Source organism: Cyprinodon tularosa, unplaced genomic scaffold (assembly GCF_016077235.1).
Source record: "Cyprinodon tularosa strain WSP-4 unplaced genomic scaffold, ASM1607723v1 ctg416, whole genome shotgun sequence".
Lineage (NCBI taxonomy): Eukaryota > Metazoa > Chordata > Actinopteri > Cyprinodontiformes > Cyprinodontidae > Cyprinodon > Cyprinodon tularosa.
In genome coordinates, this window is record NW_024039137.1 from 915,657 (window position 1) to 934,970 (window position 19,314).

The window sequence follows — 19,314 nt, forward strand, 5'->3', positions numbered from 1 at the left end:
TTTGTGTCGGATGTCATGGAAGAGTCTCCTTCTTCATACTTTTTTTAAATTTAGATGAGGAAAGTTGAGACAAAGTTGTTGTGGAAGACGACTCCAGGGTGGCAGAAGCTTGGTTTGGTGTAGAAGGCTTACAGCCGTACATGTTTGAGCTCTTGTCTCGCAAAGCTGCCAGCTCTGTTAGCTCTACGCCTGCTGAAGACAAAGACATCCATCCCCGTGAACACTGGGAGGGAATTCAATGGTAAATAAATGATTCTTATTTCTTATTTCAACCGTTGCGTATATTAGCTGCGGCATACGAATCAAGATGCTTTGACCAAAAAAATTTGATTGACAGATGACCGTTGATATATGATTGGCCGAATGAAGGTGTACAAGCTGAAGTATAACTAAGTGGCCTGCATAAAACAACAGAAACCCCAAAAGATTTTAAGACCGGATTTTGTTTTTTTGTTTTTTTTTTATAGAAATTTCCTTACTTTTGGGACAATATGGTCTGATAAATAGTACATTTACATACATGTTTAAGCCAGAATGATTTGACATTTAAATACGACTTCCCTACGACTTTAAACAGAAGTGCAGGAAAAACATAAACGCCTTTGGCTGTAGAGGTGTTTACCAAACAGAGTTAGAATTTTGATTTAGAGGCTGGACGGGGTCCAGTGGCCAAGAATTAGCTTTGTCAATAAATGCCCCCACCCTCCCACCCCATACTCTTGCCTGTGGATATCTTGATTTGTCCCTCTATCATTTCCCGACAGCATTAAGTAAATATTTTTACTGCTTGGATGAGTCCAGCTATAACAAATGAGAGAAAAGACAGACCCAGCAAAAAGAGAGAGGGATGGTAGTGTGTGGGTGGTAACTGTCGACATTACAGCAGCCAACTTTTACAGTTCAGATGACGAATTTTAGTTAACTGTTAAGTAACAGCCAAGCACACCGTAAACCTCAATGAGAGGGTGGAGTAGTATGTTCACCTTAGAGATCATTCAAATATTTCAAATCAGTAAGATATATTTCTGACTTTACAGTGATTTCTCAAATGTAAAACATTTAAAGCAACTAAAATATGCCTGTAAGGCAATACTACAATGAAAAAGTTAAGATTAGACCCCGTTTATGTTGTGTCTCACTACGATACCACAACAAAAGAAACTTGGTGTACTGCAGGGTAAAAATCACAATGTTTTGACAACAGATACTGTATGTGTCATTTGTTTCCGCAGTTTTCAATAAACACATAATCATACTACAGAGTATGATTTTATCATTTGTTTTTTCCCTAAAATATTTCAGTTAGGGCTGAAATTTACTCCGATTAATCAAATATTGGAATGATCATTAACTAATTTAGTAATTGATTAATCCTTAAATGGAGTATAGCGACTGTAAAACATGCCTTTAGCTGACAGAGAGACCCAATTAGAGCAGCAATTATACCAAAACTGTAAAAAGATTTAGAAATAAAACGTTTATGATATGCATTTAAGATAAAAAACTATGTAATCCACCATTATTCTCTAGAACCCCTCAAGTGGAATAGTTTTAGGTTCACATGGTTTAATTCTTCTCGAAGGAACCATTTTCTGACCGCTTATTAATTGATTAATTGATAAATAATCCACTGATTAAACGATTTGAAATATAATTGTTAGTTGCAGCCCTAATTTCAGCGCTTAATAAACAATTACAAAAAAGGTTTCGCTAACTTATAAATTGCAAACAATGTAAAGTCTAAGCAGCAGACAGCTGCAGCACCTGATGTATACTCAGAGTTACTGGAGATGCAACACTAAACAGTGAAAAAACACTACTTTTTGTATTTACCATAACAAACTTTAGAGTACTGAGACAGTAACGTAGTTCTGCAATAGGAAAATATAACTCCAAAAGCCACCATTAAACATCTCTGACAGCACTGAGGTGCTTTTGAGACAAATATTGACAAACTTGAAAATATTTTGAAAAAAGAAACTCCACTGTAAGGATAAAATGGCATCTCATAGACCCATTTATACTGTTAAAATGCAAAACAAGTGGATTTTAGGGTGTTTTACATTTTAATTTATTCTTTACGTTGATGACAGGTCATTTGAAAGCACCATATAACACATAGCAGATTCCAGAACATAAAAGCTTTCAGGAAGCTGTTAAATACATGCTTAAAAATTATTTCCTGCTAAATAAATGGCTGAGAGATTCTTTTATTTCATAGAAATTGAGAAGTGTAATCTGAGGGACATGACATAATTAGAAGGACATGACCTTTGAAGAATTGACTGTAATGCGTTCAAGTTTGACCAAACAAAGCAAAATGAAAAGCGGCATGAATTTGTAAAAAAATAAAATCAAAATACCTGAAGGTTTTACCAAACTAAGCTTAACCCTTTGACCAACACTTCTGTTTTCAGTTTCCTTCACTTTGCACAGCTGTCACAGATACAGGGCTGTATAAGAGCCTTGCATACCTTGTCTTTCCTTACTTCAATAATATCAGTGGCTCAGGTTTTGAAACCCAACCATTTCCTGGTTATGATAAGTTGAACCAAAGGGGAAAAAAATTCCAGCACAGAACAAAACATGTCTCTGCAGCATGGGCCCGAATCTGGGACACACTTCTGAACCATTGCGAGAAACTCTCGCCTTTGTAAAAAAAAAAAATAAAAAAAAAATGAAGATTCCAGCAAGAGCAATATAACACCCACATTTTCCTGACTAACAAAAACAGTTCAAGCAGTCAATACTAGGTACCAAAAAAGATAACATTCACCTCTGCTCATAAGAAACAACATCAACCATCCTTTTCTTAGGCGTTTCCAGATTATTGAAAGGAAAAGAGTCACTAAACCCTGCATGAGCCCCTACTGCTCCAGCTGTTTCCCATAATTTACAGGCACAGGCTGCACATAATGAACTTTTTATTCTTAACTAAATCACAGCATTAATACTAAGACATTTTTAACATGCAGCATCTTGCTCAGGTTTACCAGCTCATGCATCAGTTTTTTCATGCCATTCTGCACAACACTATGAAGCAGGAAGGTTTCAGGAGGCCTGTTGTGACACAAGCAGCCGGGATGCCTCGCAGCAAGAAAAGTACAGCTTGGAAAGCCTCAAATACCATAAGGCCTATATACGAGGGCTCAGTGAGGCTCATTCTGTAAATCATGTAAAGGGAGGTAAAATGATAGTTAACCCGTCAAAGGCGAATTGTCATCAGTCTTTCTGAATGCATAAAAAAAAAAATGAATGTGCACATTTAAATGGAATTTCAAGAGATCAAAGAGAACTAAAATACATATAGGAGAGAACAGCTAGTTAACAAGATCTGATACCTGCCTTATTTCCACTATTAATCTTCAAAGTTTAATGTTTTATGAATTGAGAACTACTAAACCAATCCCATCATGAAAATACAGTAATTTATCTTTTTCATAAAATGCAAATGACTGTCAGGAATTTTCTCTGACTAAAGTGAGAAGAATGTGAGTTTCCCCTCCCCCACTTGTTGTAAGGAATGGCCAGTCAGCCAGCTGAAATATGTAAATTATGTTTTGTCTTCTTTACAACAAAGACAAAACAACATGTGTGGAAAAATCTCTGGTCTGCAAACTAAATGGGTCTCACCCTTCACCCTTGTTAAGGTGGCGCTGTGCCATTATTAGATTAAGGTATGAATGGTAGCAACTGGAAGGCCTCCTTTGCATTTAACCAGACCAACTGGTTATTAAAGGTGTATTATATCTGAGTAATTCTATAAAGAGCATTCTGGTCTCTGCAGGCAACGCCATAAACTTTAATAAATTACTAAATATTGAAATAATTAAGATAATTATCCAACAAATGGCAAAACTCTTAATTTCTGCATTATTATTGATTTCCATGCTTTTACTGACATTTACTTCTCATGCTTGGTTTACTAGCACCATGAATGACTGCTAAAAGACAAATGAGCAGTTTGTGAGGAAATGGAATATATTTCTAGATTTTTTATTACCTATTGGTTCTCCTTTATGAAAAGGAAATGTAGTGCTTCATGTTTTCGTTATGCCTTCATGTGATTTCAGTGACGAAAAGCTGATAAATTTCTCTATGTAGCTGAGAGAAAGTGGCTGGATAAGCTGTTCAGGAAGGCCAGCTCTGATTGGATGCCCTCTGGACAGGAGGTGCAGGAGGTTGGAAACAAAAGGACCGTAACTAAATTAACCTATCTGTTGGACAATGTTTCCTACCCCATGCATGAAGCTGTTGCAGTCGGAGAGCACCTGCAGTGACAGACTGCTGCACCCTAAATGCACCAGGGAGCATCATCACAGATCCTTCCTCCCAGCAGCTGTAAGACTCACTGTTCACAACAACCTCAATAAGTTGTTACATTCATGCTGATTTTGCAGTTTTTATCGTCATCAATTAAATAACATGCTGCTGTCATTTTGCACATCTCTTTTGTTGCTGCTATTTTCAAATATCCATTACAGTTAAAATATCCATAGCTGTACATTGCTTATTTATTCTCCAGGTGCACAGTATTTATATTGTTAAAACATTTTACAATAAAGTAAGTTATTTGTATATTTTTTAACTCTTTACTATTATGTTACCCACTTATCCCCTTTTTTCTAAGGTTCACATTTGTGTGACTATTCTTCTATAATCTTCTTGCTGCTGTAAACACCAGAATTTCCCTACTGTGGGACAACAAATGGATTTTCTATTCTACTTTATTCTATTCTGAAAGGTTATTGCAATGTAGGAACATCATACTAGCCCTCACCTTACATTGCAGATAGCCCCAATAAGTCATACTATTGGTAGAGTGACACATAAACATAGGGCTGATCTAAGCAGACAAAATGTAAGCTGTGGTGAAATACAAGAATAGTTCCACATAACTGAAGGAAAATGTTTTAGTGGCTGTGGGTACTTTAACTTTCCTAACACTTTTTTTTTTATACTCACTTTGTTTTCACAGCTGGGTTTGCACAGCCCTGTCCCAGATGACCTCTTTCTGTGACTGTGTGCAGAGAGACAGTAAAGGGGAAGCTGATGGGAGGACAGCAGGAGTCTAACAGTAAACCCCATTAAACTGTAGCAAAGTGAACAACCCAGTAAACCAAACAAGGGGGAAAGACCGAGACCAGCTTGAAGGGCTTTTTTTGTTGTTGTTAATGCAGTGACAGCTGTTTAATTTCTGATTAAGGCAACTTTGCCATACAATGATAACAGTTGGGGTTTAAAATTTCCTCCTAACCACTTAACCATTTATAGGGCAAGTTACATCACTTGCATACCCCTTACAAATAGAGTCTTATATATTGTTATTTTCTTAAGATATTATATATATTGACATAGATTTTTTGCCATCAAAATATCCATATTTTTTTTATGTTACAAAGGAAACAAGGTCTTGTCCTGGATACCCATAACACTATTGGCTTGAAATTTTGATTTTCAAACTATTTCAGTGCCCTATAAAGGGTTAAATGATTTGCAATCGCAACACAGGAAGCACTGTTTTATTATTTTTTGCAAGCGTCCGTAGCTACAACAGAAAAAGTTGCGAAAACCTAAGAAAAAGTCCCACCTCTCACATTGTAACATTGAGTTACTCTAAATAATTGGTGCACCCATAAAGAGTTTTAAAAGAAAGCAGCACTATACAGTGTAAGGAAACCGCAGCACAGTTTAAACGCACATCAGCTGTTTTTTGTGTGCGTGTTTTTTTTCTTTTTTTTTAAAGTTCCTGTGCGCACTAACCTGAGTAAGTCGCCCCAGGCGGCACTTTATGTTCCGCTAGTGAAAGCGATTCCGCTATTGAAACGAAAGAAACCAGAAATATATCAAAACTTGCCGTTTTTATCTATAGGAAAAGCAGTCCCGCTTTGAAGGCTGGTTGCTGGCAGTTATCGACCTTCAGCTCCACGCTGTTTCTGCAAAGCTTGCAAACAGAGCTGCTGCCAAGTCCGGCTGTCTGTTCAAACTTAAAATGCTTTCTGCTTCCTCATTGGTCAAACCTCACCATTGCGTTGCGTTCACGTGCTGCTGGTAAACGCCCATTTTTTTCATTAGGCTGCATTTACAAGTTTTCTTACGTACAAAAAGCGAAAACATTTTACAGCTTAAATATATACAATATATTCTACTAAATATAGAAACGTCAAATAAAAAGAATGACTTCCATAAACATCCGTTGCTTATTTCGGTATAATCCAATTTATTAAAAGTATATCAATCAAAAATGCCTTCTCTGCAACAGGAATGCATTTTCCACCTCTAGAGACACTTTTTTATTCTGCCAGTCAATAACAAATCCAAACTATAATTTATTTTTCTTACAAGTCGCTTCTTATGTCCGATGCAGGACCTGCCAAAAACTTTATATTATAGCGCACCCTACCGCTCAAAGTCAAACAATAAACCATGCGGCTTTTTGTTTAACCCTTCATAGGGCACTCAGTGAAATAATTTGAAAATCCAAATTTCAAGCCAATACTGTTACTGGAATACAATACAAGAACTTATTACCGTTGTAACATAAAAAAATGATATTTTGATGGGGAAAATTAATGTCAGTGTAATAACTATAACTTCCCCGAAAATATTAAGATAAAATAACAAAAGTGCATCTATAAGACATTCATGAAAAACACTCTGAGAGTGAAAAAAAAAATAAAAATTTTTTTTGTACAACCTTAGAGGCATTAATGCTGATACTGGCACCTACATTTTTTAGTTTATAAACCTAAATATAGTTCTTAACTAGGTTTATTAACTTTTTTACTTCACTTTTCAAATAGCTTTTTACCTTTTTTTTCAACTTAATTTACACTACACTGGAAAAAAAATAAAATCTACTGTAGATAAGTCCTTTTTTCTTTGAAATAAGTGCATTCGTTCTTATATTGAGGAGATAAAAGAGAAATTTTTTCAAATGGAACAAGACAGTTTAGATTTAAAATACGTATACACAATTGGATTGTCTTATTTCGAGTGCATATTGTCAAATTATCTTATTTCAAGAGTAGAAATACTCATTTACCAGTTCAACTCAAGGGTAAATTCACTTAATTTAAGAAATTTTTACTTGTTTCTAGATAATTTTTCCAGTGTAGGTAATCATTCAAGGGCTCATCTAATTGGTCAAACGGCAAAATAAGATGTACAGCCAAGTAGCAGTATCTTTGCTGAATGGCTGGATATAGATCTTGTGCTTCTAGATCTCACTGACGGACGGGGTCCATTTCTAAGGTGTATGCAAGTGATGAAAAACAGTAACTTGCCCTATAAAGGGTTAAAGTCAGTTTACACAGCCAAAAAATTACCCAGTGACAAACTTTATTGTTGTTGTAATCATTGTTAAAAGTTCTAACACAAAATGTTTGACTTTTCCGCAGAAATAAAACAACAGAAGGATTCAGACATTTGGGCATGAGGGAGTTTATTTTATGTTACTTTGGCCTAACATGCTGTCTGGTTGAAATGATGCATTTATTCAGATTGCTTTTATGTTTGACATTATAAAACTTCAGTAGGGCACACAAAACATTAATCACGGCAAGTCTGTGACAAAATTAAATTAGGTTTTGGATCGATCACGGTAACCTCATCGCTGCAGTGTTTATGCATTTTCTGCTGACCTGCACACACATGTATACACACAAACAATGTAAAAGGTCTATCCATGCTGCTGATCTGTTTATACTTGGATACCCTGAAAACTCTGAACACTATGCATGACTGTCATTCAAGCAAGGAACACATTGTACCAAACATTATTTTTGACTACGTTTTGTTGTTTGCTGGGAGTAAGGCTGCAGCTTTTCATGGGTCCATTTCTCTGCTATTTTTCAACACTGTAAATAATGCTAAAAGCACTAGCAGTGGTGCAGATCTTTCCATCTTTAAAGCTTCAGATTAGTTGGGTAACACCAGGCCAACCTGAAAAAAAATAGAATAAAATAAAATGAAAAATCTGATAGTTAGAAATATGGATGGCTGCAAGCTACCATTGCTGCAGCCACAATGTCTTCAAAGGGTGGTCTGGTAAACCAAATAAAGAGAGTGGAAAGTGAAGAAAAATGGAAGCTTCTTGTTTTTGCAATGAAAATTTACCTAAAATACACTGGAATGACTCCAAGATAGAAAACTGGCACATATAGAGGTTTGTTTTATCGCCATTTCAAGGGGAAAATATTCACTATCATGATAAGTAAATATTAATGATAGACAATCAATTATGGTTGGTGGTCAGTCCAGGAAAACATGAAGGACAAATTTCTAAATATGTTAAGTTTGTCAATTTATAATAAATTATGTTATACACATGTGGTACATATTTGATAAAGTTGCTCAGCTTACTAGAGAGTATCTTTAGCAAATTCGCCCAAAATCAGTGGCGCAATGCTCACAAATATTGCAAAGAACCCCAGTTTTGTATGATTTTACAGCTCTGAGTTAGAATGTTAATGTTCAAAATAAAACAGATAGAAGAAGTCTGATCAAGAATTGGATGTTTTAGAAGCTTGTCTATTTTTCCTTTAAAAAGGTTCAGATTGTGACCGAGCAATTAAATGAGTCACAAAACTGTTGCAAAATATCATTTGGACAGATGAGTGTAAAGTAGAGATGTCTGGTCAAAGTACAGAAAAATGTTTGGAGGAAACAAAGTACTATATCAACAAACAGCCCATAGCAAATCTAACATGGTGGTTCACCAAATGTCCCTAGACTCACATTTGAGGGTAACTGTCCAAAGAAAAAAAAAAGATTTGTCATAAGGACAGTGATCCCACAGCAACCAAATCTACACAAGAATGAGCAAACAAAAACAAAGAAGCCCAAATTAAATGCTTTGGCAGCACCTTCTGTAAGCTGTGTATGACAAATTTTAATTTTTCAGGTTTCTATGTGTAATAAAGATACAATAAAAGACAGCAAGCTTTTCTTTCCACTTCACAATTATGACCTTTTTATGTTAGTTTATGGCATAAAACTTAAAAAGAAAAAAAAAACTTTACTACTGAACTTAAAACATGTGCAATAGTTTAAGTATGAAATCACTCAGATTAAATAAAAACTACGGCGGATTATTGTTTAGAGAAAGATTTAAAAAAAGTTCCAAGATGATCCCAGCTCAGAAAACTTTAACATACACTGAAAGACAAAAAGAGCCTCTTTGCAAGAGCTGTTTTTCAGAGCAGTGAGTACCTTGTTTGGGCTCATGGGTGGACACATCCAGTTGTATAGGTAGTAATGGAGACTCTTGTCACTGATGGTGAACTTTAGTTTTTCCAAAAAACTCAGGTTATCCATCACATCAAGGGCACAGAATATGTCAAAGCCCTTCTGTTTGTGGGAACAAAATAAGTGTATATTTATTTTTTGCAACAATGGGCCTGGTTGTTAAATCAGAGATGTTTACTTTCAAATTGACTTACACTTTTAGCCAGGATCAGAATGTCCTGCATGAGTTCATCCATCCCTGTTGCATTACAGGCAGCGTAAAAAAGAAACGCTGCTTTGAGATTGGTGTGAATAGGATGGTTTAACACCCTGGAGCAGACGGTATAGAAACTCACCATGTCGGTCAGAGTACCATCGTCTGCCTGTGTGCAAGGAAAGGAAGGTCAATAAATTTTTTTACCCACTGCAGAGCAGCATAAATTCTTCACAAAAAGTGTTCTCTAAGTTCAAAGGAATTTAAAGTAGAGATACAGGGAGGTCAGACCTCAACCACATAGGTGTCATTCACATTCTCCTTTGGTAAGAACCAGTGCTCTATTTCCTGCAGCGATAAAAGGGGGCTGAGGTGGAAGTTGTTGAAGTTTTTCTCCAGTAACAAGTGGATCCCTGAGGAATCTTCTTTGGTCATAGGACGCAGACCTTTAATCTTTGTCACCTTGAAAAAAACAAACAAGGCAAAACTTTAATGTTTTATTCAATATGTTATTCAAAAACTTCTTTTTCAGTCTAACATCTCTGCACTTTCAGCAGCAGTGCTGTAGCTTTGTCTTTAGATGGCAGTACACACTAACCTCAGGTAAGTGGTTCAACCTAATGGCTCGCTGTAGATTCATGCTCTGCTTCAGACCGGGGTAGTTGACCTCCATTAGCTTACGAGGATTCAAAGGGCGATGCCATTGGCTAAAGGGATTCATTATTTCATAACATGGATGAAAAAGACAGATGTTTCATTAGAGGAAAAAAAAGAATCAAATGTATGGTCTACAGGAGTCTATTATAAATGACAAATATGACCTTGCAAAAGTTTTGACTTTTGACTTTAAGTCAAACACTAACACGTTAAGTTTGTTTAAAAACTAAAACAATGTGATTGTTACTCTCTCCCCATATAGGGTTTTACTTGCTGCTACGATAGACCTTACTGTGTTAAGTTTACCATTAAACATAGACTTTGTCTCATATGATCCTTCATCCATGCCAAATTTTAAGATGACTCTTTTTATTTTTTATTCCCGCTTATCCATATTTATGGACTGAGCGGTTCAAAGTTGTCCTGTCAGTTTTCACTGGAGCTCTGAGTCTCAGGAGCTCCTGCAGAATTACCGTCGACCCTTTGGCTGCATCCCTGATTAATTCCCTATTTGCTGTCTGTCAGTTTAGGAGGAAGGCCATGTCTTGGATTGCAGTTATGTTGTTATCTTTTCACTTTCAGATGATTGATGTACGTGTACAGTAGAAGAGCTCTGCAAGATGTTTAAAACATGGGACATTGGTCATACATTTGAACTTATCTAAACTTATGTCCCTGTACCTTCTACAGTGTTACTTTGTCTTAATGTTGCTGTTTCTTTATTGATTTTCTCTAACAAACATCTGAGATCTTTACAAAAGCTCTATTTATGCTGAATTTGAATTATAAACAAGTGGACATCTTTTAAACGAAACTACTGAAAGCACGTGCGCATGATTATGTTGAGGTTTATCTTAATAAATTAAACGAAATTCAAATGGCTGCCAGATTTATTTGTGAGCAAACACCATGGGAGTGTGTTTCTCTTCCCTCTCTTTCGCAATTATACAATACTTTTAATGACATAACATAAGATTCCCCCCCCCCCCCCCCCCCCAAAAAAAAATGTTGATGTTTGTATTTGTAAAACATCTTTCAAAAGGTAAGATAAAAAAATTGATTTTTAAATCATTGTTTTATGTCTTGCTAAAAATAAGTAGCTCATCACTTTTTTATGTGAGTCAGTCATGTGCAGCAGCTACTACCTGCAGGAGCCTATTGGTGTTGGCAGCACTGTTCCAGCTGCGTAGACAGCCTGAAAGAGACCTTGCTGGTTCACCCTTCTGGTAAGTTCTCGAATGAGAACCGGTGTCATTCGCTTGAGGCGCAGTTTCTTGTGGACACACAGGAATTTGACCTGCACCAACTGCTTCTTGCTGCAAAACAGATTTCAGGCCCTTGGCTTGAACCTTTATGCACTAATGCTGGTCATAAGATTTTACACGACACATATCTTAGCAAGAATTTATGAGCTACTCACATCTCATAAATCTTAACATCAGCTGGTACAGCGGCAATGAAACCCACTAACTTCTTGTTAGAGTCTACTCTAACGCCCAGGTGCCATTGGAGCAGCCAGTTTGGAGGCTGTAAAGTCCTTAGGAGGAAATCAGTGATATGTATTAAACTTTTTTTTATATATTTATACGAAATGCATATTTCCTTATGCTTAGTGACCAACAATTAGCTATTGCTCCTTCAAAACTGATGGCAAATATTGCATTCAAAGTAAGTATTATATGGTTTTACACTTTGGAGCCAAAGATTTAAATATGATCAATTCAGAATAGATTAGAATTAACAGTTTGGTTTATTTGAGAAAAAAAAAAAGAAGCTGAGTTATATCGGCTGAGACAATAATAAGTAAAACCGGTTAAACTTTTTAGCATGGGGTTCATTAAAGCAAATATACCCTCTGGATTATTAACATAGTCCTTAAATGTGTCAATATTTGAAAACTTAATCTTAATAAAGAGATCATTTTACCACAGAAGATATTCTGTAGAGAAGTCAGATCTGATTGTGTTGTCATCTTCTTCCATGTAGTTATCATTTAACAGATGGCACAGCTCTCTTAACTGTAACCAAAGAAAAGCACAAATTAAACATAACTATGTTTTATTAACGCCTGTGGGTGATACTTCAGTATCCACCTGCTAGAGCGATTGTGTCTAAATGACACTGTTTTCGGAAATTGAAGCAATAAACTTGACTGGTTCAGTGATCCGGATGCCAGAAGCTACTCAGCAATGTTAAATCCATTCTTCTCTTTCAAACAATCAATGATGACCACCAGCACATGCAATGTCCTTATTTAAATAGGGTGGTCAATTATATTTTTAAATCTATTATTAACCCTTTTGTCATTTGCATTACCCCCCCCCCCCCCCCCCCCGTCCCTCAGTGAGGTCTAGAAACAGAAGCTCTATATCCAGCCATTCAGCAAAGATACTGCAAGTAAAATTAGGTGTATTTACCCTTGATTTGAATTCGTAAATGAGATAGTTTGCCAATAGAATTAGTGTTTTTACTCTTCTGATAAGATAATTTCATAATATGCACTCTAAATAAGACAATCCAGTTGTGTTTTCTTATTTTAAATCTAAATTGTCTTGTTCCATTGCCAAAATGTCTCTTATCTCCTCCATTCAAGAACAAATGCACTTATTTAAAGAAAAAATGTCTTCACTAGATCTCGATTTTTAAGTTAAGTTGAAAAAAAAAAAAGTTAGGAAAAAAAGGTAAAAAGCTAATCGAAAAGTTAAAAAGTAAAGTAAAAAAGTTAATAAACCTAGTGAACAATTATATTTAGGTTTATAAACTAATAAATGTAAGTGCCAGTATCAGCATTAATGCATCTAAGGTTATGTTGTACCAAAAGAAAATTAGTTTTTTTCCCTCTCAGAGTGTTTTTCATGAATATCTTATAGAGGCACTTTTGTTATTTTTATTAATATATTCGGGGAAGTTCTTGTTATTACACTACATTAAATTTTTGCTATCAAAAATACATATTTTTTGAATGTTACAAAGGTAATAATTTCTTGTCCTGGATTCCAATAACACTACTGGCTTGAAATTTGGGTTTTCAAATTATTTCACTGAGTGCCCTATAAAGCGTTAATTGCACATGAACAGTATTTGTAGATAACCTGCAACTCACCCAATAATTGCGTATGTAACATTTATTTTTTGCAGATTTAGCTGAAAAACATTACACATTATCCCGAATACACCATCTCTGACTTCTATTATGGGGGTAACATCCAGTTGTGTTTTTTATTATTTTTTTTTTTTATATTTTACTTTATATTTTATTTAATTTCAGCAGGGACATGGAAGCTGTAAGGGGTTGATCGAAAGGTGTTTAGGGCTAAAGACAGAACAATCCTGGAAAAAACCCTGCAGAAGACCTGGGACTAGGTACAGGTTCCTCTTTCATTAGCCACGACTACAAGTAAACGGTTTCAGCAAAAGCTTATCCATGTGTTAAAATGGCATAGTCAAAGCTTAGATTTAAGTTCTACCCAGAATTTATGGAAAAACCTAAAAAAAGCTATTCACTCCCATCGTCCATTCAGTACGGTCTGAATGTATTTGAGCTATTTTACTGAGTCTGCCCTCTAATTGGAGTAAAAGATGATTCCAAATTAACGGAATATAAACCCCTATCCAAATTTCTTATTGATTTAAAGAAGAGAACCATGTGATTTTATTCTTCCACTTAACAATGATCTTATTCTCTGAGTTGGTGCACATTATTACAACAAAATCAATTATATTTGAGCAATTTGACATAATGTGAGAAAGCTCAAGGTGTGTGAATACCTCAGCAAGGCCCTTTAACAACTATTTCTTTGGATGATTTTTATGAAAGAAAGACATTGAGTGTCAGCTTTTGTTTGGCATTCCCAAGGCCCCAAAGCCTCATTAAAAAATAAAATACCGTTGCCCAAATCTATTCTATTTTTTGATTAAAAAACCTGCATGTATGCACCTGGACCTGCATGACAGAGATAACCACACACAAATGCTCAAAATATGAGAGTAAAGACTGAGCGTTTTCTTCATGATAATTTTTTTTTTTCTACAGGTTTGCAATGACTGACATGGATAAATAGAAAGCTTGATTTACCACAGAAGTGTTGCTCAAATCCAGAGTATCCCATGAGAATCCCTGAGGAAGCAAGTAAGGCTCACTTTGGATACAGGTGCCCCTCTCCTCTATTGGGCCGTGTGATGTAATAACGTCACCTGAGTAAAAGCAAAAAGATAACAAATTAAGTTATTTTACATTTTATACCTAACATGAACAGAAAATGAACAGTAAATTGACAAGAATGTATAAAGTTTCTACTGCCGATAATGGATGATAAATACATGTGAAGATATGAAGTTTATGACGCCACAACACTGAAGATCTGAAATGTAAAATTTTTGGAGGGTTCTCCTCTCAGCTGTACTGGACCCGATCCACGGTTGGTTCTGTGAGCTCCCTGTGGGCTGTGGTTTACACCGGTGTTTCCCAACCTTTTTTGACTTGAGTAAAACTTTGGCAGTACTTGAGTTGAGGGGGGATGAGTGGGGATAGCATCCCCCTTCTTAAAAAAAAAAATCTTAAAAATCATTCCCCTTCTTAAATGACCACCCCCCTATACCATCCCCTGTGACATTTTATTACTGAATGTGTAAAATTTTTACTATATATTAACAGTAATAGCAATGATATTGCCCTTACAACATTCGGCGTTCTGTGGGCTTACGAGTAGCCAGAGCAAAATAAATAAATCGAACAAATGGCCTACTATGACTATGAAGCTGATCCCAGTGAGAAATTTGTCAACTGCATGTGTTCCTAACTATATAGGGGCAGTGATAGCCATGCCAGTCCAGGGACTGACTGCAGTTCTACTGTAAGGTGCATCGGTCAAGGTCAATGACCGGCCAACCTGACATGTAACAACCATACCATGCATGTTGCTTTAGGTTAATAAACTAAGTTAATAGAGCAATGTATGGTTCCAAAAAAATAATAATAATTCCACCATCCCCCCTCTTTTTTTTTTTCTTTTACAACTAGCTGCCCTTTGGGCCTTTTTTCGTACCATGAGTACCCCTCAGTCAAAAGTACTGATTGTCCAAAAATCGAATGTACAATAACTGATTATAAAAGTCTATTTTACTTAATCTTTTTATTTATTTCATTCCTAAATTTTATGCTTTCCATCTCAAATAAAAAAAAACATAGATATGTTTCCTCGAAGTTAGTAAATAATCTAAATAAATACAATATATGTCATATCATAAACCTGTATTTATAAAACTGGAGCTCCTCTGAGTATTCCCCCCTTTAATCTTATTTAAACTAGATGAATTCGGAACAAAACACAGAACAAAATTATAGTCAGACTGACTTTCCTAGTTTTACTTTGCTTTCATCATGACACCTGACCTTGCTCTAATGAGCTCCGACAGCTCAGTGTGAAAAACAACTGATCAGCTGGTCTGTTCCTCTGCTTGGATCTGATGTGTGTCAAAGCTGAAGGTGAACTAAAAAATATAAGAAAAACTTACTTGTTGAAAAAAATCTTGTTTAATTTTTGAATTGGGTCCTCATAAAGAAAAACAGATCCCAGCCGTATTCTGTTTTACTACCGAATATATGAAATATTTTCATGAACCCCTTGCAATACACTTATGGACCACTAGGGTAACACACCCCTGATTGGGAAACACTGGCTTACAAGACCTGAAAGCATCTCTGTTTCTTAATTTGCTGTCTGCTATGACTTCTGTGCAGACAACCTCCCCGTTTTCATGTCTGATTCCAGGGGTAGGAAGCTGTTTTTAAAGGTAATGAGTATTATGGCCTTGGTAGCTGTCTAGTTTCGATCATTTCCTAGACAGCACGAGTTTTGTGAAGTTTTGTGACACTCAAAGCCACCTCTCAATGTGTGGCATAGTAGTTAGGTGCCTAATTAGTCACAACACCATTTAAGTTATTCATTACACCTCTTGCTAAATCTCTAAAGCATTGAACTCCTTCAGATCCAACGTGAAGCTGTCTGTCTTTTATCTCTACAGTACACTTCCATAAAAAAAAAAAAATCATAAATGATTCTGTCTGTTAAACCTCATTTTCGTTTTATTTCAAAACGAATGGCAAGTTCATTAATCATGACACAACCGAGCTTTTATTCCCGTAGTGAATACATGTTTACGGTGCTAACACAAACAACGTGGAGCAGAGATGTAGATATGTAAGGTTCTCTATTCACAGCACAACAGTAAAGGAAGCGGAATGTGATGATGCTTACTTTGAGATTAGTGTGTTGATTATTTGACTCCAGGGATTTGGCATGTTTTGTTTTTTTTACCCTTCAAACCAGTGTTACGCAATCAGAAGCACAGTATTGTTCAGTAAACACATAATACCTATGTCTAAAAAATGTAATTCAAAGCATGTATTTAGTTATGTAATAATCAGATACTCGTTGAATTGGAGAATATTAAAAACATAATATGCTCTACAAAATATTAAAGTCTTCATTATAGGTTTGTTTTAAAAATCTCATAAAATGTAGTTTTTATAAATGAAAATTATATATTGATACCTTTCAAAACTATTCCATTATTACTTTTTGAGGTTGTACTCTATTTAAAGATCCCATGTGCTCGATTATACAAAACTACATCCCCACTATATTAAAGTGACAGCTTATCTTAAATCCAAAATAAGAAAAAAAAACTCTTATTCTGCCTTATTCTGTGTAATATAAATTACATTTCTTCTTTTACCTGACCTTCTGTCTTTGACTGAACCAATTTAACAGGTGTCAAACAGAGACTCCTATAATTTAATCCTTAATCTGATTACAAGTTCTTATCTACATAACAATCATGGGAGGACAACTCTCTGCTCACCCAGTTTGGGAACAGGCTGCGGGTCCCAGAAGCGGTAGGTGTGTTTTTTGGCCTGTTGTAGGGTCTTGGGCAGGCTGGAGCCCAGAGAGAAGAGATGAAGGGCTTTCTGGATCTCTTGCTGTTTCTTCTCTGGCAGCGAGTCAAGCTGGCCAAGAGCACGAATAAGCAAATACAGTTTAGCTGCAAAATGTGTCAGTATGAGAGAAGCTTAACAGGTAAACATGACTATTTGACCATAAAACACTGTTTCATTTATTGCAGATAAGCAAACCAATTATTTCTTTAAAAGGGAAATAGTTGACTAAGTGTAAAAAGCTGTACTTATATATATAAATTAATACACTAACCATAGCAAACGGGTCTTTTGGTCCTTCTGGTTTCCAAGCATTTTCTCTCTTTTGCTTCTTTTTGCTCTTTGCAAGACCACCACCTGCACCATCCGTCAGATTCTTATCTCTGAGAAACATTAAAATTCCTGCATATTCATTGCATTCATTAAAGTAAATTAAACTACAAGCCAAGGGTTTTGTACTTACAAATATTTTGAGTCAGTCATTGTTTAAGAAAATAGCTCCTCGAGGCTGTGGACCTTGAGGCTGCTTTTATTTTTAACGTATTTGCAGTTGCTTCACCCTTATCTTTAAAAGCAGTGAGGGAGGAGACTCGCTGGCTGGAATACTCAACCCATCTCACACCCTGCTGACTGATAGAAGAGGAGTACTGACCAATCATGTACTGTCTCAAATTTTATATGTTTATTAGATTCTGTGGAGGAAAAAAAAGAATACGTTATCAGATATAAGTTATTGCTGAGTATCTGGGTCCCATATGGTCTTTTATTTAAAATATAGAAACCTAAAAAATGTGTCATGTCCTGTAAAAATGGCTGTTAAGCATTAAATGATCACAGCTGTGGAGCAGTGCTAATGGTAGCCAAAAATGTTACCTTTCTTTATAAAACATTTTCCTCTGATTAAACATAGGTGTGATAATAAGGGTTTTGTAGGACTCAAAGGCAGGCATGAAGCAGGCAGAATTGTGTATTATGTAGGTCTGGGGTCTGCAACCTGTGGCTCTGGGGCCGCAAGTGTCTCTTTGGACCCTCCACATTGGCTCTTAATAGTGTCTTGAAATGATATAATGAACCGGCTAAAGAAGTATAATAACAAATAGCAACCTTAGGATGCTTTAGTGGGCTTTTTAAAAAATCTAAAATTTATTTCTAATGGGAAAATGACATTAAAAGTAACAGAAATATGTTTTTAAGATCAATTTTCATTGTCATTATCTTGGAAATTATACGTAGTTTTTTTCTTTTACACCAAACAATAACATATAGAAGAAAATCCCTGCTTCATCTTTATAAAAAGGATTTACGATTGACCTTATTCTAAAATCCAAATAAAATATACTTTGTTAAAAAATTGCAAAATATGTTTTATAGCAGATATTTAACCCCAAAAAAGTTGTGTTTTATTAAAATATTTTACAATATATGCATCTCTAAATGAATCTTAGCTACTTAGCTGAGCTCCTTGGGTTTTAAAGGTTGCAGACCCCTGATGTAGGTTGAATGGGGAGCTAAAGTAAGGCAATACCTTAACAAAGTAAATAGATAAACATAAAAAAAAAAACCCAGTAAGAAATCAGTAAATTTAGGGGGGAAAAAATGGAAGATCAAAGTCCAACATATTAGGACAATAAAAAGATGTGAATAGATTTAGAAGAGATTAACCTATGTTCTTGTTAGGGCATAATTTTTCCAGAAACTATAGTGATAGTTAAAGAGAGCACTCTACATGATTTAAATGCATATAGAGCTCCAGCACTTTTGTTAGATTACTTCGTATTGATTTCTCATCAGCTTTTAACTGTATCCAGCACCATATTTCAACAGAGAAGCTGCACTAATCTTATGGCATTGACCTTGTTCTTATATGCTGGTAGACGGATTTTTCTTTTAACTGTCTCAGTAGGCGAAAGTTAAGTTGGTTCTCTGTGATGTTCTCTATTTTTTTTTTTGGGTTCCCTCTGGGGTGTGTTCCCTTTTTTTTATGTTATGGTCCAGTGAATGTCGATGTCAGCATTCACTGAGTCACATTTCAAAGTCGGCTAATGATTCTGCCAGGATCGTTAGCACGAGCCAGTGTTCAGATTTCGCTCTTAGATTTTAGTTCTCCTTTTTAAAGTTAAATTTTTAATAAATGGCTAATGCTAACAAAAAAAAAAAAAGAAAAAGTAAAGCCTTATTTGTGATCATCTCTGGTAAAACAGCTGAGATTGTGAACCTTTATAAAAACCTGGCGACTATCCTTGACGAAAGACTGACCTGTGAAGCCCATGAGTCACAC

At 35.7% G+C, this 19,314-nt stretch overlaps 2 protein-coding genes across 3 annotated transcripts in view; both read right to left on the minus strand.

The window, feature by feature from the left end:
* The window catches only part of svild (supervillin d), a 69,171-nt gene extending 63,179 nt beyond the window's left edge, over positions 1-5,992 (minus strand). Inside the window, exon 1 of one of the 2 annotated variants that reach the window (XM_038298814.1) lies at positions 5,858-5,992. The gene's annotated coding sequence lies outside the window, so the exon portion shown is untranslated. Of the gene's footprint in view, positions 1-5,763 lie in introns of both variants that reach the window. The other variant, XM_038298815.1, reaches the window with a different exon arrangement.
* A 1,694-nt stretch (positions 5,993-7,686) lies between these two features.
* On the minus strand, positions 7,687-17,631 carry LOC119792245 (glycylpeptide N-tetradecanoyltransferase 1-like). Its single transcript, XM_038298811.1, has 12 exons — positions 17,500-17,631; positions 17,311-17,419; positions 16,964-17,108; positions 14,175-14,293; positions 12,026-12,117; positions 11,520-11,636; positions 11,245-11,415; positions 10,041-10,149; positions 9,734-9,904; positions 9,444-9,611; positions 9,214-9,351; positions 7,687-7,944 (listed from the first exon to the last, which is right to left on the minus strand). The coding sequence occupies exons 1-12, from the start codon at positions 17,517-17,519 to the stop codon at positions 7,921-7,923; spliced, it is 1,383 nt and encodes a 460-aa protein (XP_038154739.1). The 5' UTR covers positions 17,520-17,631; the 3' UTR covers positions 7,687-7,920.
* Between the last annotated feature and the right edge of the window lie 1,683 nt (positions 17,632-19,314).